Source organism: Physeter macrocephalus, chromosome 6 (genome assembly GCF_002837175.3).
Source record: "Physeter macrocephalus isolate SW-GA chromosome 6, ASM283717v5, whole genome shotgun sequence".
NCBI classification, from domain to species: Eukaryota; Metazoa; Chordata; class Mammalia; order Artiodactyla; family Physeteridae; genus Physeter; species Physeter macrocephalus.
In genome coordinates this window covers 78,097,112-78,122,719 of record NC_041219.1, presented here as the reverse complement: position 1 = coordinate 78,122,719, position 25,608 = coordinate 78,097,112, and the positions used below count along the sequence as shown (strand labels likewise).

At 39.7% G+C, this 25,608-nt stretch overlaps 1 protein-coding gene and 1 pseudogene across 1 annotated transcript in view; one reads left to right on the top strand and one right to left on the bottom strand.

The window, feature by feature from the left end:
- Positions 1-5,566: 5,566 nt before the first annotated feature.
- Positions 5,567-15,634, bottom strand: LOC129392194 (ferritin light chain-like; annotated as a pseudogene).
- Positions 15,273-25,608, top strand: part of AMN1 (antagonist of mitotic exit network 1 homolog) — a 60,297-nt gene continuing 49,961 nt past the window's right edge. Inside the window, exon 1 of the mRNA XM_024129288.3 lies at positions 15,273-15,418. Coding sequence (XP_023985056.1) covers positions 15,381-15,418 — 38 coding nt within the window. The 5' untranslated portion in view covers positions 15,273-15,380. The remainder of the gene's footprint in view (positions 15,419-25,608) is intronic.

Genomic DNA, 25,608 nt, shown 5'->3' with positions numbered 1-25,608 from the left:
GCACAGGCTTTCTGTAGTTGCAGCAAGCAGGGGCCACTCTTTGTTGCGGTGCACGTGCTTCTCATTGTGGTGGCTCCTCTTATTGCGGAGCATGGGCTCTAGGTGCAGGGGTTTCAGTAGTTGTGGCACATGGGCTCAGTAGTTGTGGCACGTGGGCTTAGTTGCTCTGCGGCATGTGGGATCTTCCCAGACCAGGGCTCAAACCCGTGTCCCCTGATTTGGCAGGCAGATTCTTAACCTCTGCGCCGCCAGGGAAGTCCCTAAAATACTCTTTAAAATACTTTTTAATAACATATTTCAGTCACATACAACAAAAATATGGATCATCTACAGCTTTAAGCCAAAAGGTAGAGGACATACATCTGAATTTTAATGCTTTTACTTTCAGTATTCTGCAGTTTTCTACCTTTGCCCTGAAGAATGAAACTGATGTAACTGCTTGTTTATTTTCCATTTCATTTTTAATAACATTCAAATTCAGTTCTTTGGTCATCAAGGTTTTTACCTGGTCTGGCTTCTGATTTTTCCAATCTTATCTCCTACTATTTCCCGCTCCACACTGACCTCTTTCAGTCCTTCAGACTTTACTAAGTGCATTTTTTGCGTCAGAGTGTCAACCAAAAAAAATAATGCAGGAGGCTGCAAATAAAAAAGAAGTTTATTTGGGGTCTTAAGAACTGTAATTCGAGAGACACAGATTCAGGTGAACCCAAAGGAGAGTTCTGAGGAAGAGAAAGAGTCAGGAGCTTATAAAGACAAAAAGACAAGGCTGTTAAAAGTTGCCTGGCAATGGGCTTACCTGGTGGCACAGTGGTTGAGAGTCCGCCTGCCGATGCAGGGGACACGGGTTCGTGCCCCGGTCGGGGAAGATCCCACATGCCGCGGAGTGGCTGGGCCCGTGAGCCATGGCCGCTGAGCCTGCACATCCGGAGCCTGTGCTCCGCAACAGGAGAGGCCCCAACAGTGAGAGGCCCGTGTACCGCAAAAAAAAAAAAAAAAAAAAAAAAAGTTCCCTGGCAAGAATTGTGATTGACTCTGATATGAGTCAGAAAATATTTGTCCTTAGGAATTACAAGTGGTTTTAGGGTAGGGGTCCAATAATTAGATAGACTATCACGAGTTATTTTAGGGTAAGGATCCAATAAGTATCTTGGGTTTCTGGCAGGTGTTCTGGATTACTTCATCAGGTCAAAAGGTCAGATTCCATCCAGGCTGAGATGTGCATAAGCCATACTTCCTTAATGGTCTCCTGGCTCCATTTTAGAGAGCCCTCTTAGCAATGCTGACTCCATTTTTATTTTTCTTTCACGAGAGTCTTTCTCTTCCCTCTGTTCCCAGATCTCTGCATGGTTAGCTCCTTTTTATAGTTCAGTTCTTAAGTATAAAACAATTAAATAGGGAAACAATTAGATTGGGGTTGGCTCTAATGCCATGGCATCCTATGTAAGCAAACCAAAATCTAAGCCTGTAAACACCTCAAAGTTATGATATCAAAACACTTAACCAATCACAAAGAGCCAACTAAGCTTTAAGCTATAGCCAACCAAATAATTTCCTTCTTTGCTTTCTCTGTGTCTTTCCTCCCAAATCCTATTAGCAGAGCACTCCTAACCACGTCTAGTTTGGCACTGCCCAATTCTAAGCAGTTTTTGCTCAAATAAACTCTCAAAATTTTTAATAAGCTTCAGGTTATCTTTTAATAGGTTTCAGCAAAAATGTCACAGCCTCAGAGATGCCTCCCTTGACCATCCGAGCAAAAGTAATCCTTCTCTCATCTCTCTGCCTCTCCGGACACCCTCTCTCTCCCTGATCCTATCTTGTTCTTTATAGTCCTTATCTTATGTCCACATATTGTTTGTTTGTGTGCTTGTTTTCTATCTCTCACACTAAAATCTATACTCCAAGAGGACATGTTTGTTTACTGATACATGCTCCCTGGCACATAGTAGGTATTAAATATCTGTTTGAATGAATGTCATTAATGGATTTTAAAAGTCTGACTGTCTGACAGAAGTACCAAGCATTTGCTCCCATTTAAATGACCAATAAATATGAGTTAGGAATCATATAATTTTGTAAAAATAAAAATAACTGGTGACGCTAACTAGAAAAAGACAAGGTTGTCTTTGCAGTGGGTCAGCATCCTGATGAAGGGCAATAATTGCCATCCCTCTCACTGTTACAAAACTGATCATTATTATGTTGGCTTTACTAAGCTATTATTCTTAATTTTGAAAATGTTAATGATATTTAATTACTTTATCTAAAAATCAGTGGTCTGTTTTTGAATTGGATATTTTCCACTCTATCCTTCTCTACTCTGGGCTCTAACAAGCCGACCTTTATAGATTGCATAAACTGGGATCCCTTGACCTCTGATTTCTGGTTGGGTTGAGGACGTGACCGCATCAGCAGATCAAAAGGAGAGATAGAGAATGGGTTAGAGTATTTATTCTTCCAGTTCCCTCCTGGCTGGGTTGCCACAGGCTGTTTTCCCTAACTGACCCAAGGGCCATACATAGCTCCTTTTAGGTGGGTATGGCCATTCTCTCCAGGTTTTGGTAACTTTCCCTCCCTGCCCTTTCAGGACTAGGAGAGGTAAGGGCTTCCTGCTATTGCTAGTCCTAAGGTATTGAAACATTATTACCCCTGCTTTCCCTTAACTGTGCCCAAACCTTTGTAAGCAGCCCCTTTATTAACACCTCCTTGCTTATCCTGTTTGAATTTGCCCAGCTGTTTCCTGCCTTGGATCTGGAGTCATACACTGTATGCCTCAAACTCATGAGAATTTGAAAGACATGGATCTATAGCCTAGAAACAAATTACATCAACGGTTGAGCTAATGGAAAATTTTAACATTGCACAAGAACTCATGATCATGGGCACTATTGTTTCCAATTTGGAGTAAGACATAGATGAGATATAAAAAGAAATTCAATAAAAAGAACGCATGTTATTTTCACATTACCTTGAATTAAGGACACTTCTACTGGGAAATAACCTGCACATGGTAGGATAATAAAGTAGTGGCTCATTTGGCTTATCTTTATTCTATTTGCCCTTAGCCCCCTTCAAAGTTATAACCTAAAGATCAGGTTTTAAAAAGCTACCAGACAAGGGATTGGCTACTTTCTACTCCCATCTTTGCCATTTTCCTGCTCAGAAATCATAGATGTGCTCAAGATGGCAGAGCAGGGAGACCCTGAGCTCACCTTCTCCCATGGGCATACAAAAATTAAAACTATTTATAGAGCAACTATCTATGAGAATGACCTGAAGGCTAGCAGAAATGATTTTCCACAAAGAAAATATAAACAAACAACCACAGTGAGATGGGTAGGAGGAGTGGAGACGCAATATAGTCCAGGCTCATACCCCTAGGTAGGCAACTCAGAAACAGGAGGATAATCACAATTTCAGAGATTCTCCCCAAGGAGTGAAGAGTCTGAGTTCCACATTAGGCTTCCCAGCCCAGGGGTCTTATACCAGGAAGGTGAGCCCCCAGAACATGTGGCTTTGAAGTCCAGTGGGGCTTGCTTATGGAAGAGCCAGAGGGCTGTAGGAAACAGAGACTACACTCTTAAAGGGAGCATGCAAAATATCACATGCTCTAAGATCTAGCACAGAGGCACTAATTTGAAAGGAGCCTGGGTCAGACCCACTTGCTGATCTTGGAGAGCCTCTGGGAGAGGCAGGAGGCAACTGGGAATCACCCCTGGAGACAAACTGGTGGCAGCCATTCTTCTAAGTTCATTCTGCCATGAGGACAATGGTGTTGACAAGCGCCAATTTAGAATCTTCCCTCTAGCCTATTAGCACCAGGGGCTACCTGCCCACCAGTGGGAAGGCATCAGTCAGTCCTGGACCCCCTCACCCCCAAGACCCAGCCTGTCTCATCAGTGGGCCAAGGGCACTCCCATAAGACTGTCAGCTGACTTTTCAAGCAGAAACTTTGCCAGTCAGAAGGGAGTAGCATGATATTCAAAGTGAATTAAAGGAAAAAAACCTATAACCAAGAATACTCTACCAGGCAAGGCTATCATTCAGATTTGAAGGAGAGATAAAGTGTTTACAGACAAGCAAAAGCTAAAAGTTCAGCATCAATAAATTGGCTTTATAAGAAATGTTAAAGGGACTTCTCTAAGCAGAAAATAAAAGACCACAGCAAGACGTGTGAAAACTACGAAAAGGAAAAATCTCATTGGTAAAGGCAAACATACAGTAAAGTTAACAGATCAACCACTTGTAAAGCTGGTAGGAAGGTTAAAAAACAAAAGTAGTAAAAGCATCTATACTCGCACTAAGTATTTAAGGGATATACAAAACAAAAAGATGTAAAATATGATGTCAAAAGTATTAAACGGTTGAAAAGATAAAAGAAAAAGAAAAAAGGAAGGAAAAAGAAAAAGAAAAGAAGTTAAACAGTGGGGGCAGAGTAAAACTGCAAGGTTGTTAGAATGCATTCAAACTTGAGATCATCAACTTAAAATAATCAAGTATATGTATATAAGTAATTATATATAAACCTCATGGTAACCACAAACCAAAAACCTACAATAGATACACACTCATAAAAAGAGAAAGGAATCCAAACATAACACTGAGGATAATCATCAAATCACAAAGGAAGAGTGCAAAAGAAGAAAGGGGGAAAAAGAACTATAAAAACAACCAGAAAACCAGAATCAAAATGGCAATGAGTACATACCTATCAATAATTGCTTTAAATGTTAATGGACTAAATGCTCCAACCAAGAGACACAGAGTGGCTGAATGGATACAAAACCAAGACCTATATATATGCTACCGTCAAGAGACTCACTTCAGATCTAAATATACACATAGACTGAAAGTGAGGGAATGGAAAAGATATTCCATGCAAATGGAAATGAAAAGAAGGCCTGGGTTAAAAATACTTATATCAGACAAAATAGACTTTAAAAAAAGACTGTAGGACTTCCCTGGTGGTGCAGTGGTTAAGAATCCAACTACCAATGCAGGGGAGAAGCCTGCGCACCACAACAAAGAGTAGCCTCCGCTTGCGGCAACTAGAGAAAGCCTGCGCGCAGCAACAAAGATCCAATGCAGCCAAAAATAATGTTTATAATAAATAATAAATAAATAAATAAATTTATTTTTAAAAAAAATACTAACAAGAGACAAAGAAGGATAGTACATAATGATAAAGCAATCAATACAATAAATATAACTTATTATATTTATAATAATTGTAAATATTTTTGCACCCAATATAGGATCACCTAAATACATAAAGCAAATATTAACAAACATAAAGGGAGAACTTGACAATAACACAATAGTAAAGGACTTTATTATTTTTCTTCCAATTTTATTGAGATATAATTGACATACAGCACGTATAAGTTTAAGGTATACAGCAAAATAATTTGACTTAGATCATGAAATGATTACCACAAAAAGTTTAGTGAACATCCATCATCTCATGAGATATGAAATTAAACAGAAAAAATGTTTTTCCTTGTGATGAAAAAAATCTTAGAATTTACTCACTTAGCTTTCTTTTTCTCTTTCTTTTTTTTTTCTTTTTCTGCAAAACACTTTACTGTTTTCATTTGGTCCAAGGCTTGGGAGAGGGTTCCAGGGTCGTTAAAAAGCTGCCTAGAGGCTGCAGAGTGGGGCTTCAGGCAGAAGCCCTGACACCAGAGTTGGTTCCTCAAATGTTTCTGGGCTTCAGAGGCTCCTAGTCATGCCTGCGATTAAGCCTTTTAAGCCTTTCGAAGAGATACTCGTACCCAGCCCAGCCTGGGGACCAGCCAGCCTGCAGATGTTGGTCAGGTGGTTGCCCAGTTTCTAGATGAGTTTCTCCTCCTCATCTAGGAAGTGGCTCTCCAGGAAGTCACAGAGGTGGGGGTCTGCATGGGCAGAACCCAGGGCATTCAGATCCAAAAGGGCCTGGTTCAGGTTGTTTGCCATGAGTATAGCAACTTCCATAACATCCTGGGTTTTACCCCTCTCATCTTGAGGTGGTTTCCGCACATCCTGGAAGAGGGCGTGGCTGCCACGACGGTTTTGCATTTTCAAGAGACGGTCCCGCGGTGCCCTTGCGATTCTCCTTGGCCAGTTCGTGGAAATAGTGGCCCACGCCCTCCAGGGTCACATAGTCAGGGTGGAAATAGAAGCCCAGAGAGGGGTAGGTGTGGGAGGTCCACACATGCATGTTAATTCTGACAAATCTGGGAGGTCATGTTTGTAAGGAGTTGAGGTCAAAAAACGGTGTTGGCTGGTGCCGGTGGCTGATTCTGAAGGTTGCAACTGGAAAAAAGCTTGGAGGATGGTGGCAGAGGCTGGAGCAAGGGGGCGTCCCTGGGTCTGTTCAGTCCAGACACTGTTGAAGCAAGAGACAGATCATGCAGCGGGATCCCAAGCGCATTGTGACTTAACTTTCATATATAATATTCAGCAGTGATAATTATATTTATCAAGTTGTACATTACACCCCTAGTACTTATTTATCTTAAAACTGGAAGACTGACTTCATCCACTTTCCCCTCCACACTCACTGCCTCTGGTAACCACAAATCTGATCTCTTTTTCTATGAGTTTGTTTGTTTATGAAATATAATTGACCTACAACGATATGTTAGTTGCTGTTACACAACATAGTGATTAGATATTTCTATACATTTCAAAATGATCGCTATGATAAATATAGTTACCATCTGTCACCATACAAAGATATTACACAATTATTGACTATATTCCCCACAGTGTACAACTCATACCTATGACTCATTTATTTTATAACTAGAAACTTGCACCTCTTAATCTCCCTCACCTATTTCTCTCTTCTCCTCCCCACAAGTCCTCCCCTCTGGCAACCACCTGTTTGTTCTCTGTATCTATGACTCTGTTTCTGTTTTGTTATGTTTGCTCACTTGTTTTGGTTTTCAGATTCCACATATAAGTGAAATTATATAGTATTTGTCTTTCTCTGTCTGATTTAATTAATTTCACTTAGCACAATATCCTCTAAGTCCATCTATGTTGTTCCAAATGACAAGATTTCATTATTTTTTATACCACATCTTCTTTATCCATTCATCTATTGATAAGCACTTAGGTTGCTTCCATATCCTGGCTATTGTAAATAACACTGCAGTGAACATAGTGGTGTGTATTTTTTTGAATTAGTGTTTTTGTTTTCAATGGATAAATATCCAGGAGTGGAATTGTTGGATCATATGCTAATTCTATTTTTAATTTTTTGAGGAATCTCCATACTGTTTTCCATAGTGGCTGCACCAATCTGCATTCCCAACAGCACTGCATGAGGGTTCCCTTTTCTCCACATCCTCACCAACACTTGTTACTTGTCTTTTTGATAATACCCATTCTGACATGTGTCAGGTGATAGCTCACTGTGATTTTGATTTGTATTTCCCTGATGATTAGTGATGTTGAGCATCTTTTCATGTATCTGTTGGCTATCTGTATGTCTTCTTTGGATAAATATCTATTCAGGTCCTCTGCTCATTTTTTAATCCGATTGTTTTTGTTGTTGTTGAGTTGTATGAGTTCTTTGTATATTTTGGATATTAACCCTTATCAGATATACTGTTTGCAAATATCTTTATATTCAGTAGATGGCCTTTTTGTTTTGTTGATAGTTTCCTTTGCTGTGAAAAGCTTTGTGATGTATATAGTCCCACTTGTTTATTTTGCTTTTGTTTCCCTTGCCTGAGGAGACATACCCCCCCAAATATTGGTAAAACCAATGTCAAAGAGCATACTGCCTATGTTTTCTTCCAGGATTTTTATGGTTTAGGACTACATTTAAGTCTTTAATCCATTTTGAGTTATTCAAATATATGGTGTGAGAAAGCAGTCCAGTTTGATTCTTTTGCACGTAGCTCATGACTACATGCTTAAGAGTCCAGCTGTACAGCCTGATTGCTTGGCTTCAAATACCAGCTTTACCACTGATAAGCCATGTGGACTTGGGCATGTTTCTTAATCTCTTTGGACCTCTGTTTCCTCATTTGGAAAATGGGTGATAATGATAATGATACCTACCAATCAGGGTTACTTTGAGGATTATATGAGTTAGAACTTATAAAATGCTTACTGTGTGCAAGGCATTATCCTAACCACTCAATAAATATTCATAGTCGTCATCGATACTGTTAAAATTTTCCAGAGATAATTTACTGATCAAGTAGGTTTTTATTCAGCAATTCATAAATGGGGCAGCATCTAACCTAGCAGATAGAAAGGAGCTCAAAAGAGCCATACAAGGCAAGAAATGTTTATAGACCAAAGCAAGGAGGTATAAGGAAGTGACACTGGGCATTTGCTGATTGGTTTTAACCAATGGCAGTGTTACTTCCATTATATGGAGCAAAGGGAAATATTGGAGCCAGGTCAGGTTAACTTCTACTGAGCAGGCAAGCGTTGACTGGTTGGCCTAGGTCTTCCGTTGGGAGAGCAGAGGATAGAAACTAAGTTAAACTCTGGTTTGCAAATGTGGGGGCTTTACATAAATGATTCCATCTTGGGCCTAACCTGGTCACTTTAACAATAGCCAACTGAAATGACTTGGGGTTAGTGATAGATGATGATGTACATGTTATACTGAATTGAAAATTAATATCAGAGGAGCAATTGCTGTTTATTTTTAATTAATTAATTAATTAATTTATGGCTGTAGTGGGTCTTCGTTGCTGCGTGTGGGCTTTCTCTAGTTGCAGTGAGTGGGGGCTACTCTTCCTTGCGGTGCGCGGGCTTCTCATTGCGGTGGCTTCTCTTGTTGCAGAGCACGGGCTCTAGGCGTGCAGGCTTCAGTAGTTGTGGCACATGGGCTCAGTAGTTGTGGCTCATGGGCTCTAGAGCGCAGGCTCAGTAGCTGTGGCGCATGGGCTTAGGTGCTCCGCGGCATGTGGGATCTTCCTGGACCAGGGCTCGAACCCATGTCCCCTGCCTTGGCAGGCAGATTCTTAACCACTGCGCCACCAGGGAAGTCCGCAATTGCTGTTTTGAATCCAGATATAATCAGTATGGCTTAAGAGTGAAGAACCTAACTCATGGCCTATTCTTATATTTTGAGATATGACATGTAAAGATGATTTGAACAATTTATTGCCATCTGCTTATGTGCATACATGTTCTTATTATTGAACCAATATTCACTTATATATAGCATAAGAGATATATTTAATCATTTTATATATATATACTTATTATATATTTGTATACACACACTAGGAATGAATCACATGATTTAAGGAAAGTAATATTGTTTATTATTCTTATATAACCTACCCAGAGGAACAAACTATAATAAAGTTTTCTTTATATGGTATCTAGGGAAGGAAATGGAGAAGGTTCTGAGCTAGAGGTAACTACAGTAAAGTGGACACAGCAAGCAAAGAGGGGAGAAAGGAAAAATGACATCTTGCCCTTTGCCCAGCCTGTCCACAAATCGCTGACCATGCACCAGAAAAGACTTCCATTCCTAATAACCTTGCATTCCAAGATAAACAATGAATAATAGGAACCTCCTAAAAGCCTTGACTAACAGGAAATCCTAAAAGCTTTGCCTCCTGAGATAAGCCACAAAAACAAGAACATCCTGTTTTCCTTACCAAAAGACAGGAACATCTTGTTCTTATCCAATCTGAATTGTCAACTGCTGTATCTGAACTATAAATATCTGCCATATCATCTGAGCTACAATTTCCTCTCATTCTGTTTGATGAGCCACTATTTCTGAAGGCCTAGTTCCCCTGCACTGCTAGTAAAAATGTTTCCCTGTGTTCACATTTGTCTCTGAATTTTATTTTGACAGCGCTCCTGAATAGTCAGTAGTCATAACTGATTCTCTTGGGAAGTCCTGAGGTTGGATGCACCAAGAGCCAGACTCATGGGGGGGCCACTTGTGCAGCTGCACAGGCCCCACCCCTGGTTTAATGCTCTGCTATCACCGTCTTGAAATTCTTAATCACTTTTATATTGCTGGTCCTGGATATACCATAAACCTCTCTCCTGAGCGCCCAAACAGAGTAGAAAGAGCATGGTCTTTGGAGTCTGACACACCTTTTTATTTGGGAAAGTTCTCACTTTATAAAACAGCATGATACCTCAGACTGATGATTACGTGAACTCATGTAAGTATTTATCATGTTTGACATCTGGGTAAATAGGTCCATAAATAATGGTTCTGAATTGCCCCATTTTACCTTCTTTGAAGTAGAGCTATATAGCCTTATACAATCTACTTTTCTTCTCAGCATGAATCTAAATAGAAGCAGCAATTCACTTGAACAAGTATTTATTTGAGTGAGAGTTGGGCTACAGTACTCAAAACTTCAAGTTGCGAGCTTTCAAATATGCGAACGCTCGTTCACACGTCCAATCACGCAAGTTAGTTCACATGTCTGGCGTACATTGTCACATGCGTGCATCCTCTACAACTGGTTGTGGTTTTGTGTACTTTACTGTACAGTACTGTATAGAGTACAGTAGTACAGTATCTTTATTTCAAGCCCACGATGTCTGGAAGCAAGAGTAAAAGCAGCAGTGATATAACTGGTACTACTGTACTTTTCAAGGTACCGTACAGTAAGATTAAAAATGTTTTATTTGTTTTTTATGTATTATTTGTGCAAAAAGTATTATAAACCTATTACAATATAGTACCATATAGCCGATTGTGTTAGTTGGGTACCTAGGCTAACTGTTGGACTGACAAGCGAATTGGACTTATGAACACAGTCTCGGAATGGAACTCGTTCATATGTAGGGGACTTACTGTACTTACGTGTTCATTCCCTCACCTCCCATTCATTCCTCTCATTACAATCAGGCTACATCCTCCACCACCACCTCAGTGACCCTCAGTGACCTCCTTGCTGCTACATCACCTTCAAGTGTTATCTTAGTTGACCTCTCTGTAGCATGTGACAATTTTGATGATGTTTATCTTCTGTAGTACCCCACTATTTTTTCCCTTCCTCTTTGGCTATTCCTTCTCAGTGTCAATTGCCAGCCAATTGCTATTCCTCAGCTATCTCTCCAAGGACTGATTGTTCTCACTCTATATACACCTGTTGAGTGAGCTCATCTATTCCTATACCTTCAATTTCTGTCTATATGCTGGTGACTCCTGATATGAATATGTAACTGTTAGGCTGTTTGAGGCAGCAAGAAGCAGAAAACTCAAGTCAACCAATTTTATCAACAACAAAGGGGATTAACTGAATTATATAACAGAAAGTAGTGTTGAAATAAATTTCTAGGTACAAGATGAGGCTGCTCCTGCCCAGGATGGCATGTCTACAAACCCAAACTTAGATAATTCTCATGTTCCTATAAATGCTCTGCTTGATCGGAAGCACAGTGTATCCAGCCAGCCAATCCCCAACTGCCAAGAAACTGTGATGACTTCCTTGTTTTCAGATATGCAACCCCAGCCAATCAACTTAAGCCAAATACTCTTTCCTTATCCCCTGACTGACCTGCTAGCCTTATAAGGAAATCCCTGACCTCGTAGCCAGTCATGCCGTTTCCTCATTGCTGCTTCAAACACTGTGTAAAATGCAGTTGCCCAAACATCCCTCAGGAAGAGTGCTCCACTGTTTGTGAAGTACTGTATTCCCCCAATCCATAGATTGTTTCCCCTTGAATAAAGGATATCAAACTCCTTGCGAAATTGTTTTATTTTTGTCATCTGATAGTAAAGAGGAGGGGTGGTGTTCATGCATGATTCAATCAGGTCTCTGGCTGTTTTCCTCTGATTCTCTTACTCTGTTTTCCTGTTTAACTTCATTCAAAATGACGATGAGAGAACACAGTGTTGCTTCACAAAGCATCATACAAATAAATTTGAGGAAACTTCTTTCCCAGAAATCTCCAGAAAAACTTTTCCTGCTTCTTATTGGCCACGAATGAGTCACATGCCCATGTGCCCATTCTTGAACCCATCTTGGTGGCTGAGGGAATATTGTGGTTTCTTGATTAATCTAGGCCTGCTAACCTTTGAATCAATTACTATAGTAATCACTGATTAGCCTTAATCTGGACCCACCACTGAAGATGAAGTCAGTCCCCAAACCACATCACTGCCAAAAAATAAGGTAGGAATGACATGAGTATGTTAGGGCAACCACAACATACATCAGACCTATATTATTCAGTGGCAAGAAACTCAAATTCTTGACATAGTTAGGCTAAGTACCCGAGAGGCTAGTTTGTAAATTGTAGGCCCTAAAATCTGCAGGAAATCATTGTAAAAACACTTCTAAGAATCGTGATATCATGAGAGTTTACAAATCTTTGACCTTTAAAATAATTGGCTAGAAATAACTAGGACTTTGTTATCTTACCTTTTATATAATTGACATTTTCTTAAAAAGAAAAAAAAAAAAAAAAGCAGCTGTGACATTTTCTTTTGACTATCTAGAAGAACGCAGGCACCCAAAGTTTAACACCTCATAATACTGGGGCAGTGACCTGCACTTTTCTGGTGTTGAAGAATCAGGTAATCAGCGGGAAGACCTAGATGGATAGCTGTGTAGCATTCAAGCTGGTCAGCACTCAACAAACAGATAGGAAGGGCCATGAAGTCTGCCCTTATCTGATCTGTCAAGGTCTTCCAAGGTCCAAATGACTCCCAGAGCAGCAGACGATTCTTCCCCCAAAGTACTGAATTCATAAGTAAATACATGTACTATTGCTGCTATTCAATCTCACCTTTAAAAGCAAACCGGCATAATTTCCAGATCTATAGCCCCAAGGCTATATCTTCCATAGACACTGCAAAATTCTTATGTCCAAAATTTAATCTCCCCTTCTCTTCAAAAAACTCCTGTAATCCTCTCAGCTCATTAAAATGGCATGACCATATGTCACCCAATTCTCCAAACCCAAAGCCTAGAAATTAGCCTTGACTCTTCTCTTTTCCCTCCACTCCAACCAATCTCTAAATCCTATTGGCTCTATTTCCATTACCTCTTGAATCTGTCTATCCAGTCTGCTGCTATTACTTTAGTTTAGGCTATTAGCAAAAGACACCTTTCTGGTCTCCAAGTCTCCATCTGTGACCGCTACAATTCGTTTACTACTTAACAGCTAGAGTTCTTTCAAAAACTCATCCTTCCTATGCATGTACTGTCCTTGCTTAAAACCTATCTATAACTCTGCACAAAGTATTTCAGACAAAGCCTAAACTGTTTAACGTAACACAGGCCATCATGCCCCCATTTTAGCTTTCCAGATCAGAAGGCAAGCCACCACAGCCATCCAACCCAGGCTGCTGCCTGTTTTTGTACAGTTTTCAATGTAAGGCTTTTACATTTTTAAATGGTTGAAAAAAATCAGAAGATGAATGATATTTCATAACATTGACAACTACATGAAATTCAAACCTCAGCGTCCATAAAGTTTTATCGGAACACACCTCCCCCACCCCCCGCCATTCATATGGTCTATGGCTGCTTTTGCGCTACAAGGTGAGTAGCTGTGACCTCCTAAGGTCAAGGATGAAAGCCAGTCTTCCTAAAACCGAGTTTCCCTGCCAAGTTTATGATTAACCTCTCTTGTCCAAAACTTATTCCCTTTCTTGTCCCGTCCCTGTTCCCCTCAGGATTGAGGAGTATCAAAGAAAAGTGGGACTGAAACAAAGCAGGACCCTGTGAGGCTTTCCTGGGTACAAACTTCTCGTATCCCCTGCTTCTTGCTTGGCCTTCCATGAGTTCCAGAGCAGACTCAAGTAATGATTAGAACAATAGCCACAGGACTCCTAGCTCTCCTGAAGGGATATAGATAACAATCTGATGCATATCTTTGAGTTGTTCTGCAGAAACTAAGATCCCCAACCAGGTAGAGGATGTTGAACACAGGCTGAGCACAAGCACACAGACCCCCAGACTGGAAGGAACCAGAAGGTTGATAATTAATATTCCCCAAACATCACCCTGTTACCTCACTACCAACCAATCAGAAAAATGTCTGTGAGCTGATCATGCACCCTGCCACCCTCACCTGTAGTGTTGCCTTTAAAAACTCTTGCCTGAAAGCCATCAGGTGAGTTCCGGTCTTTTGAGCATCAGCTGCCTGTTCTTCTTGTTTGGCGCCCTGTACTTTCCCTCACCACAACCCAGTTGTCAGTAGATCAGCTTGGCTTCAGGTAGGATACGCGGAGACCAGTTCGGTTCAGCAACAAGGGAGATGTCCCACAAAACCTAAAATATTTATTTTCTGCCCCCTTATAGAAAAAGTTTGCCTGTTCCCTCCTCTACACGCACCTCACCACTCTCCACTGTAGCCATCCTGAACTATTTGCAGTCCCTAACAGACCACGTTTTTCTCTCGACCTGCTCCCCCCACCCTTCCATGGGTGTGCCGGTAGAACTAACTCCATCTTAGCATTTAACAGTTGTTCTGATTGTCTTTTTACTTGTCTGGTTCAAGGGTTCACCACTGACTCCTCAGCACCCAGCACAATCCCTGCCCTCCTTCAGTGCTTGGTTAAATGCGTGCTGATTGAATAAGCAGCATCCTGAAGAGATGAACAAGACTGGGTTCCAACTTTCAAAAGCTTACAAAAGGAAGACATATAAACAACAAATTAATCTACAAGGAAGAATGAAAAAGCACCAAAAAGTAGCAAGTACTCTGCAGCATAACCAAGGAGAGAGAATTCCACGTGGGGAAAGGTCCCTCTTCTTTAGAAACCTTTCTGATTTGAACACAAGCCCCTGTCTCCATGATGAAATGCTTACTGAGCTTTTTTGTAGGCACGTAGTGTCCGCATCTGTAAAATAAGGCTAAATAATTCCGACTTCACAGGATTAAAAGAATATGGTTAATTACTGAAAGCACGCAGCTCAGTGCGTGCTTTCTTACAGAAAGTGCTCGGTAAACGGCAGTCACTCTCGGATCCGCTAAAATTCTGTTTGACGGTCACGGAGTCTGTATCCAAGGGGGTCCCCGCTGTGCATCGCCAGATGCTCGGCCCAGCATCAAACGCACCCCTGTAGTAAGAGCAGCGACCTCGCAGCCACGCGCGGCTCCAGGGGTACCGGGCTAGGTCGCGCGCCGGGCTGGCCGACTCGGGAAACCGCCGGAGCCGGGCCGCGGGGCTGCAGAACTACAATTGCCGCAGCGCTTCTCTGAGCGCAAGGCTCCTTTCCATTTTATCCCGCTGCCGCTCCGGCGCAGCGCGCCGGGCTCCGCCCCAAAGGGGCTCGGCAGTCGCCAGCGCGCCCGCGCCTGGTCACCGGAAGAGGCGGGCGACGTTACGAGGGCCTGCGCGTCTCGCGCGGGGCAGGAGTTGACAGGCGGTCTCTGGCCGGATTTCGGTGGCCCCGGGACCGCGGAAGAGGCTTCCGAGGGCGGCCGCGATGCCGAGCCAGCAGCGAGTCAGTCAGCTCCTGGATCTGTGAGTCCGCCCCTGCCCGCCTCCCTGTCGCCCCGCCCCGGCGCCGCCCGCGCCCGCCGCCCCGCGCCGCTCCCTTTCCCCGCCCCCTTCTTGCCTCCCACCGAGGCGGCCCCGCGGGTGTTTCCAGACCTGGGTCTCTGATTTTGTCTTCTCCTCGCTGAGGACCGTCGTACTAGGGGGGCTGCCCGGCAGGCTTGCCCCTCTGGCCTCCGATAGATGTCCTATCAGTCAGCCTTGACAGCTCCACGCCCGGGCGGTTCCTGGCAGCGGCCTGTCTCTGACGGGAGCTGAAAGCCTTGGTAAAACAAAACAAAAAAAACAAAAAACAGGATGGGGCTCTCAAAAGCCTTCAGCAAAGTTCCACCCAGTTACTGTAACAGGGATGAATATTGATTCTTTGACACAGCGCCCAAATCCTTGATTGTGCTTGCTGGGTTCAGCTCCCGGTTTTGCTATTATTCTCCAGTTGTGTGACTATGGGAGAGTAACTTCACCTCTCTGGGCCCTAGTTCTTGATCTACAAAATTAGTATAATAACAGTACCTATCTCATGGCGTTGTAGTGAGCAATAAACTTAACATATTTAAATCCTTAGAAGGCTAACCTAGTATTAAAAGAAATTTCAGAGAGCTTTACTTGATATGAATATTTTATTGAGGGAGAAACCAGAAGCACAGAGGCATGTAGTTACAGGATGGCTTATAAAGTGAGCACGAGGAAGTTGTTTAACCTTTACAATGGTTATTACATTGGGAGTTTACAGACGGCAGGGGATTGGTTAAAAGTGATTATCTTATGCTATTTTTTTTTTTTTTTTTTTTTTTTTTGCGGTACGTGGGCCTCTCACTGTTGTGGTCTCTCCCGTTGCGGAGCACAGGCTCCGGACGCGCAGGCTCAGCGGCCATGGCTCACGGGCCCAGCCGCTCCGCTGCATGTGGGATCTTCCCGGACCGGGGCACGAACCCGTGTCCCCTGCATTGGCAGGCGGACTCTCAACCACTGCGCCACCAGGGAAGCCCTATCTTATGCTATTTTAAGAAGACAATTTAAGTTGATTATTAGAGGCATTTACAAGGAATAACCTGTTAAGTGTCACTTATGTTCATGATATAAACTAGATTTGGTTTCGCTTATGCGGTCTAACTGGCTTGGTCAGCTTGGGGGATTTTTCAAGCCTGGTCTCCATTTATTTTATTTAAAAAGCCCCCGACTTTTGGTCTTTCTCTCGGCAAGCTGAGAGTGGAACCAATATGGTGTTACTCTCACTACCCCTTTGATGTAGTCCTTGGGATGATGGTCATGTAATTGCTGTTATCGGCAGTTACATAGTCACCCTGGACACGGTCAGTGGGATCATTGAGTTCTTCCAGTTGTCTAATCCTGATGGATAACATATGATGTGTGAGTAGTCGCTGAAAGACATTTAAACTCTTGAGAGGATACAAGGCACTAGGGAGGTTAATATAATGACTTTGAGGAGAATAGTAGTCAAGGATTGAAAGATTCTCCAGAGCAAAGTCCCAGGAGCCATGATTTAACCAACTAAATAGTCAAGGGAAGAAGTGTTGCCTGTTTTATTAAAGACTGGCATCTGATCTTTAAGATCTTTTTGATATATTAACATAGAAACAGCATTTTTTTTTTTTTTACCAGTTACAGTACATGCACTTCCGTCTTGGGTGGTTAGGGTGTTTAAGGCTATGCAGTTGTCTAAAATAACTCTGGCTAAAGAATTTACAGATTCTTGCTGTAACTGTAGAGATTTTGCAGAGGATAAGGTCTCTCCCAATGAGGTTTAAGTGCAGTCTTTTGTTGGTGTCTTTTCTAATAAACTGAGTCTCTAGGTTCTAATATATGGGGCACATTGTCCTCTTTGGAAGCAGATCACAGAAAGCTTTATGGACCTGTGGAAATAAACCTTTCAATATTGCATTAGTGCCTTATAGTACTGAACTGTTATGATTACTTAGGATGGGATAAACATGAGGATGTCTTATTTTAGGAGGCGGTGTTATAGGTAAGCTTCCATCTAAGTAGGCTTCTATATGATGTGAGCAATCAAGTATCCAATAAGAAGCGTTTCTATGGAAACAAAAGAAAGGCAAAGATTAAAGATTAGTTGGAACAAATTATAAATGCAGTTGTTGAGTCTGGAGAGCAGCCAGTCGAGAAAATTTTTGGAGTTGAGCTTGGATTTTTAGATGAAGGTGGAATGAAGGTGGCAGTTTCAAACTGGTAGATTTTCCTGGTTTGCAGTTTGAATGTCTTTGATGATGTCATCAGGCATTCTGCTGAGCTCTGAGTGGCCTACGTAGAAGTAGGTATGAAGGTTGTCTTGTCTATACATGATCTGTTGTGACTTCTCTGAAGTCTATATCAAGACTGATAGCTTTAGCTTGTAGGGTTTGAGGAAAAGGACAGTTTTAGTTTTTATTTCAAGTCAGAAGGGTGGGAGAAAATTGAAAATGTTAGTTTGGAGAGTCGTAGCCAGATACTGGAGAAAACTAGAAGAGTTCAAGACCCAGTCCAGTTTACAGTTAGATACAAAACCTCAAAGACAATAAACAGGACTCGAATTTGATTATGAATATGCCAAAGTTTTCTGTTTAAACATAATTTTTCTCTCTGTAGTCACCTCATTTTTACCAAAGATAATCATAAGTAATTTGTTTGTAAAATAAGTCTAGTCTCTTTAAACTTGGCTTGTTATTTACATAAGTGCAGCAAGAATAGTGATTTTATGCACATTCTCAAATATGATACTCCAGTCAAAGCTTTGGTAATATCCAAGGGGCTTTATTGGCTCCATAAAGTCAACTTTAGATCCTTAAAACTGTCTTAATAAGTAAACTCAGGTTAGATCTTTAAAAGCCTCTTTGTGCTAAGAAGGCAAGCCAAGGACTTGTCCAGTTGTGTCCTGTTACAAAGAGAACAGATTCTTATTGAATTTATGCAAATGTCTATATTGCCATGAAAATAAGAATACTCAGTAAGGGTTGTTTTTTTTTTTTTAATTTGTTTGTTTTAATTCTGAAGGGATCAGGTCAGGAGAAAAAGTAAATGTTTCATTTTTGCTTACAAAAGTATACTTTACCAAATTGTTTTAAGTTTAGATAGCTTAGAAGGAGAGGAAAAAAAGGGTTCTTTAAATCTGGAAAACAAGCATTGAAGAACTGACAGTGTTTCAAACGAAGTCATAAAAGTTATAATTATTTTCATCAGTTCATTTGGTCCCATGTAATTAATCCTTGTTTTGCTTGATCTTGGGTTAGCGGTTTTATGAATTTAGCAGTTTCTCCATTAGCGTTCTAGAAATTCTTACTCAGTTTAGTGGTATGAGCTTAAAGTTATCAGAAACCTGTATTCCAGAGTACTTGTCAGGGTCCTTTCCATGAATCTCCATAAAGACAAAGCATTTTGGCCTGTCATTGATTGTAAATGCTTTACTGTGAAGCAAAACTTAGTTACCTATTCAGCCAAAGTGACAATTAAAAGATTTCAAAAGCAAATACAGAAAGTTACATAGTTGTAAAAGACAAAACAAAACCAAAAAAACCTTACCTCTTGTAATGTTGTAAAGATTCAGTTTTCCTAGGTAGTTAAGGACCTGATAAAGATAACATGAAGCACAGGAAATTATTTTGCTAAGACACAGAATCTTTAGTTCCTAGACCATTTACACAAAAGGTAAAGAAAAACCTTTTATAATACAGTGTCTCCTACATACAAACAAGTTCTGTTCCAAGAACGCATTTGTAAGTCCAGTTTGTTCATAAGTCCAACAAAGTTAGCCTAGGTACCCAACTAACACAATCGGCTGTATACTGCTGCTTTTACGTTTACTTCCGGACATCCTGGGCTTGAAATAAAGATACTCTACTACTGTACTCTATACAGTACCATATAATAAAGTACACAAAAACACAACCTTTGTAGAGGATGCACACATGTGACTATGTATGCCAGGCACGTGAACTAACTTATGTGATTGGACATGCGAATGCACGTTCGCATCTTTGAAAGTTCGCAACTTGAGGGTTCATATGTAGGGGACTTACTATATCTTATTAAGAGCAGACCAATAATTTAAGAAACTTTGTGCTTTTAACACAGAGGGGAAAAAGTTCTAGTTTGTTTCAGTTTATTATTGAGCTCATTTTTTAAAACCCTTATAAATAATTTTAGCTAACTTTGACCTTCCAACATAAAATTTCTAAACAAGTACTTTCTATATCCATTTAGAGTTTGTGTTATTCCTTTTCTCTTTCTCATTCTGGAATGAACAGTAATTTTACTCTACAAAATTACTGTACAAAATTACTCTCTTTTTTCCATAACAAAAATACAACCTATATTCTTTGCATGCTCTTCTTCTAAAAGTACTTCCCATTTTCCTCTCATACTTTGTATACAAAGTTGTTTTCTTTCATTCTTGTTTCTAGTATTTTATTTTAATATATTGATTATAAATTTTAACCTTTATTAACGTTTATTTTCCAGTGAAAACTAGGAAGTATGCAGTTGTGAACCGTCATAATAACAGCATCCTATAGTAGATTAGCAAATTCATGAATACATAATTACAAAAAATTATATTTTTTAGAGACGTTTTCTCACAGTACAATTTTTTCTTGGTTTTGTGGAGATATAATTGACATACAGCACTGTGTAAGTCTGAAATGTACAACATAGTGACTTACATACACAGTAAGTTTAGTGAACATCTATTGTTTTATACAGATACAAAATTAAAGAAATAGAAAAAAGGGGTTTTTCTTATGATAACTCTTCGAAATTATTCTCATAACAGCTTTCATATGTAACATACAGCAGGGTTAATTATATTTATCATGTTGTGCATTATATCCCTAGTACTTATTTATCTTATAACTGGAAGTTTGTAGCTTTTGACTGCCTTCATCCAATTCCCCCTGCCTCTGGTAACCACAAATCTGATCTCTTTTTCTATGAATTTGTTTGCTGTTTGTTTTTGAAGTATAATTAACCTACAACACTATGTTAGTTACTGTTACACAACATAGTGATTCAGTATTTCTGTACATTTCAAAATGATAACCATGATAAATCTAGTTACAGTGTCACCATACAAAGATATTATATAGTTGTTGACTATATTCACCACACTGTACACTTCATACCCATGACTCATTTATTTTGCAGCTGGAAGTTTTATACCTCTTAATCTTCCTCACCTATTTGTTTTCTGCCCCCCATCCCTTCCCCTCTGGCAACTAGCTCTTCTCTGTATCTATAACTGTTTCTGTTTTGTTTGTTCAGTTTTGTTTTTTAGATTCCACATATAAGTGAAATCATACAGTATTTGTCTTTCTCTGCCTGACTTACTTCACTTAGGATGATGCCCTGTAGGTCCATCCATATTGTCGCAAATGGCTAGATTTCATTCTTTTAAATGGCTGAGTAATATTCCATTTTAAAATATATATCACGTCTTCTTTATCCATTCATATGTTGATGGGTGCTTAGGTCACGTCCATGTCTTGACTATTGTAAGTAATGCTGCAGTAAACATAAGGGTACATGTATCTTTTTGAATTAGTGTTTTTGTTTTCTGTGGATAAATACCCAGCAGTGGAATTGCTGGATCATATGGTAGTTCTATTTTTAATTTCTTAAGGACTCTCCATACTGTTTTGCATAGTGGCTGTACCAGTTTACATTCTCACCAACAGTGCACAAGGGTTCCCTTTTCTCCACATCCTTGCCTACACTTGTTATTTGTTGTTTTTTTCGATAATAGCCATTCTGATAGGTGTGAAGTGATATCTCTGTGGTTTTGATTTGCATTTCCCTGATGATTAGTGATATTGAACATCTTTTCATGTACCTGTTGTCTGTCTGTGTGTCTTCTTTGGAAAAATATCTATTCAGTTCCACCGCTCATTTTTTAATCGAGTTGTTTTTTTTAATGTTGAATTGTGTGAGTTCTTTGTATATTTTGGATATTAACCCCTTATCAGATATACTGTTTGTAAATATCTTTATATTCGTAGATGGCCTTTTTGTTTTGTTGATTGTTTCCTTTGCTGTGCAAAAGCTTTATAGTTTGATGTATATAGTCCCACTTGTTTATTTTTGCTTTTGTTTTCCTTGCCTGAGGAGACGTACCCCAAAATATTGCTAAGAGCAGTGTCAGAGAGCATACAGCCTATGTTTTCTTCCAGGAATTTTATGGTTTCAGGTCTTACGTTCAAGTCTCTAATCCATTTTTTGTTGTTGTTGCATTGGGTCTTCATTGCTGTGCGCGGGCTTTCTCTAGTTGCAGTGAGTGGGGGCTACTCTTCGTTGTGGCGCCATGGGCTTCTCATTGCGGTGGCTTCTCTTGTTGCAGAGCACGCTCTAGGCAGACGGGCTTCAGTAGTTGTGGCTCGTGGGCTCTGGAGCACAGGCTCAGTAGTTGTGGTGCACAGGCTTAGTTGCTCCACAGCATGTGGGATCTTCCTGGACCAGGGCTCGAACCTGTGTCCCCTGTATTGGCAGGTGGATTCTTAACCACTGTGCTACCAGGGAAGCCTCTCTAATCCATTTTGAGTTTATTTTTATATATGGTGTGAGAAAATGTTCTAATTTCATTCCTTTACATGTAGCTTCCAGTTTTCCCAGGAACACTTACTGGAGAGACTGTCTCTTCCCCATTGTATATTCTTGCCTCCTTTGTCATAGATTAATTGACCAGAAATGTATATTTCTGGGCTCTCTATTCTGTTCCATTAATCTATGCTTCTGTTTTTGTGCCAGTATCATACTCTTCTGATTTCTGTAGCTTTGTAGTATAGTTTGAAATCAGGAAGCATGAAACCTCCATCTGTGACCTTCTTACTCAATATTATTTTGGCTATTGAAGGGTCTTTTGTGTTTCCATACAAAATTTAAGATTATTTTTTCTAGTTCTGTGAAGAATGCCATTGGTATTTTGATAGGGATTGCACTGAATCTGTAGATTGCCTTGAGTAGTATGGTCATTTTAGCATTTTTAATTCTTTCAATTCATGAACACAGTGTATCTTTCCATCTATTTGTGTTGTCTCCAATTTCTTTCATCAGTGCCTTATAGTTTTCTGAGTACAGATCTTTTACCCCCTTAGTTATATTTATTCCTAGGTATTTTATTCTTTTTGATGCAGTTGTAAATGGGATTGTTTTCTTAATTTCTCTGTCTGATAGTTCATTGTTAGTATACAGAAATGCAACAGATTTCTGTATATTTATTTGTATCTTGCAACCTTACTGAATTCATTGATGAATTATGGTAGGATTTTGGACAGTGTCTTTTGGATTTTCTATGTGTAGTATCATGTCATCTGCAAACAGTAATGGTTTTACTTCTTCCTTTCTGATTTGGATTCCTTTTATTTCTTTTTCTTGTCTGATTGCTGTGGCTAGGACTTCCAATAATATGTTGAATAGACGTTCTGAGAGTGAGCATCCTTGTCTTGTTTCTTATCTTAGAGGAGATGCCTTCAGCTTTTCACTGTTGAGTATGATGTTAGATGTGGGCTTGTCATATATGGCCTTTATTATGTTGAGGTATATTTCCTCTGTACCCACTTCGTTGAGAGTTTTTTTAATCATAAATCATTGTTAGATTTTGTCAAAAGCTTTTTCTGCATCTATTGAGATGATATGATTTTCTTCTTCAATTTGTTAATGTGGTGTATCACATTAATTGCTTTGTGGATATTGAAACATTCAAGGATGAGATTGGTTCAATCCCATCCCTGGGTTAAATCCCCATTGATCATAGTGTATGACCCTTTTCATGTATTGTTGAATTCAGCTTGCTAATATTTTGTTGAGGAGTTTTGTGTTTATGTTCATCAGTGATATTGGCCTGTAATTTTCTTTTTTTTGTGATATCTTTGTCTGGTTTGGGTATCAGAGTGATGCTGGCCTCACAGAATGAGTTTGGAAGCATTCCTCATTCTGCAATTTTTTGGAATAATTTGAGAAGGACAGGTGCTAAACTTTTTTCTAAATGTTTGGTAGAATTCACCTGTAAAGCCATATGGTCCTGAACTTTTGGGAGGTTTTTAAGTTACTGATTCAACTTCATTCACATTCATAATTGACCTGTTCATATTTTTGATAGTACAATTTTTTAATCTGGCAAAAGACATGTTTATTATAACCCCAAGTAGCTTTTATCTGTAAAAATTAAGAAGCCAAAAACTTATGATAAATTTATGTTTAGCAATTAATGTTTCAGTATATTATCTTATTTGGAAATGATCTAGATAGGATATAATAGATAATGAATATCCATCATTTAAGTTAACTTAGTATAAACTTTGATCTTACATCTATTTAATTTACTTGTTTTTAGCGGGGCGCGAACCCGGTTCCCCTGCATCAGCAGGCGGACGCGCAACCACTGCGCCACCAGGGAAGCCCTGGGAGGTTTTTAAGTTACTGATTCAACTTCATTCACATTCATAATTGACCTGTTCATATTTTTGATAGTACAATTTTTTAATCTGGCAAAAGACATGTTTATTATAACCCCAAGTAGCTTTTATCTGTAAAAATTAAGAAGCCAAAAACTTATGATAAATTTATGTTTAGCAATTAATGTTTCAGTATATTATCTTATTTGGAAATGATCTAGATAGGATATAATAGATAATGAATATCCATCATTTAAGTTAACTTAGTATAAACTTTGATCTTACATCTATTTAATTTACTTGTTTTTAGTAAATATGCTTGGATTAAACATTAAACAGCTAATCATCATCTTATATTGTTTTTTGTGCTGCCAAATTTTGTAATGTAGAGATAGCACGAGCTTATTTTACTAGTAAACCTGGGTAGAAATGTTTGTATATTTGTATTATATTTAATGTTGACAACCCTGAGGACAAGCCTATTTTATTAAACCAACACATTTAAAGTAGCTTTTATTTACCAAAAATCATTCCAGATCACACCAATTTGAAAAGCATTTGGATTAGTTTCTATATTTCTGAGAGTTTTAAGAGCACTTAATTTATATAAGTGCTTATTTTCCTTTAAGCAGATTAAATAGAGCTCTTTAAAAAATATCACAGACCATACATGAATTCATATATACATAAGTATATAGACAGACACAAACAGAGATTGTATAACTTTCATTTTTAAATTTTAACCATGTGTCAGGTACAGTAATATAAAACTCAAAAGAATAGCTGGATCCAAATTATTTCTGGCATATGGAATAAATTAAGGTTACCTGCTGATGGCTAGAGCTTTTTGCCAAAATTTTTTTTATTTGTGTGCTGTAAGGATTCTTTTAGAGAAGCTATTTTTGGAGTCATTTTGTCTTTTAGAAGCTTTTGCCTGCCATTGTCTCTGAGAAATTTGGAATATTCTCTTTTTAAGGGTGTCCCTAAGGTGGATTATCTTATCTAAATGAAAGGTTCCCCAAAGTGGCCACTGCAATTCCAGTCATCCTTCATAAAGTTCACCCATTTTTCCAAAAGGCACAAGATCCTGGTCTGTGATTTGGACCAGGTGGAACCCATCTTCACCTTAGATTCTCTAGGACATCTTAACTCTGAGGGGTCCTGTTTTTGAACAGCTGTTCTGAAACACAGGGAATTACACTCCCCCCCTTTTTGAACAGAATAGGGTGACTTATCAAAAAGTTTCAACAATAGTTGCTCAATAAAATTGGAGAGCTCAACATGAAAGGGAGTGAAGCTTGGATTCAAGAGAGGTGTACTGTGAAACTTCTTGGTCAGTGAGAAAACAGTGAGCATAATGGGCCCCATGAGTACTGGCACTTGTTTACTCACCAGCCTCTTGACTAATCAGGGATCCTCTGTAAGTCCCACTTCTGACACCAATAACTGTCAAAAGAAAATTCAGAGAGATTTATTTGATACGAATATTTTATTGAGTGAGAAATAAGCTATTCGTGAACAGAGAGACTTCAAACTGAAAGTGGTTAGAAGCTCAGAGACGTGTAGTTACAGGATAGTTTATAAAGTGAGAATGAGGAAGTTGTTTAACATTTACGATGATTGGTTGTTACAGTGGTAGTTTACAGATGACAGGAGACTGGTTAAAAGTGTTTATCTTGGGCTTCCCTGGTGGTGCAGTGGTTGAGAGTCCACCTGCCGATGCAGGGGACACGGGTTCGTGCCCCGGTCCGGGAAGATCCCACATGC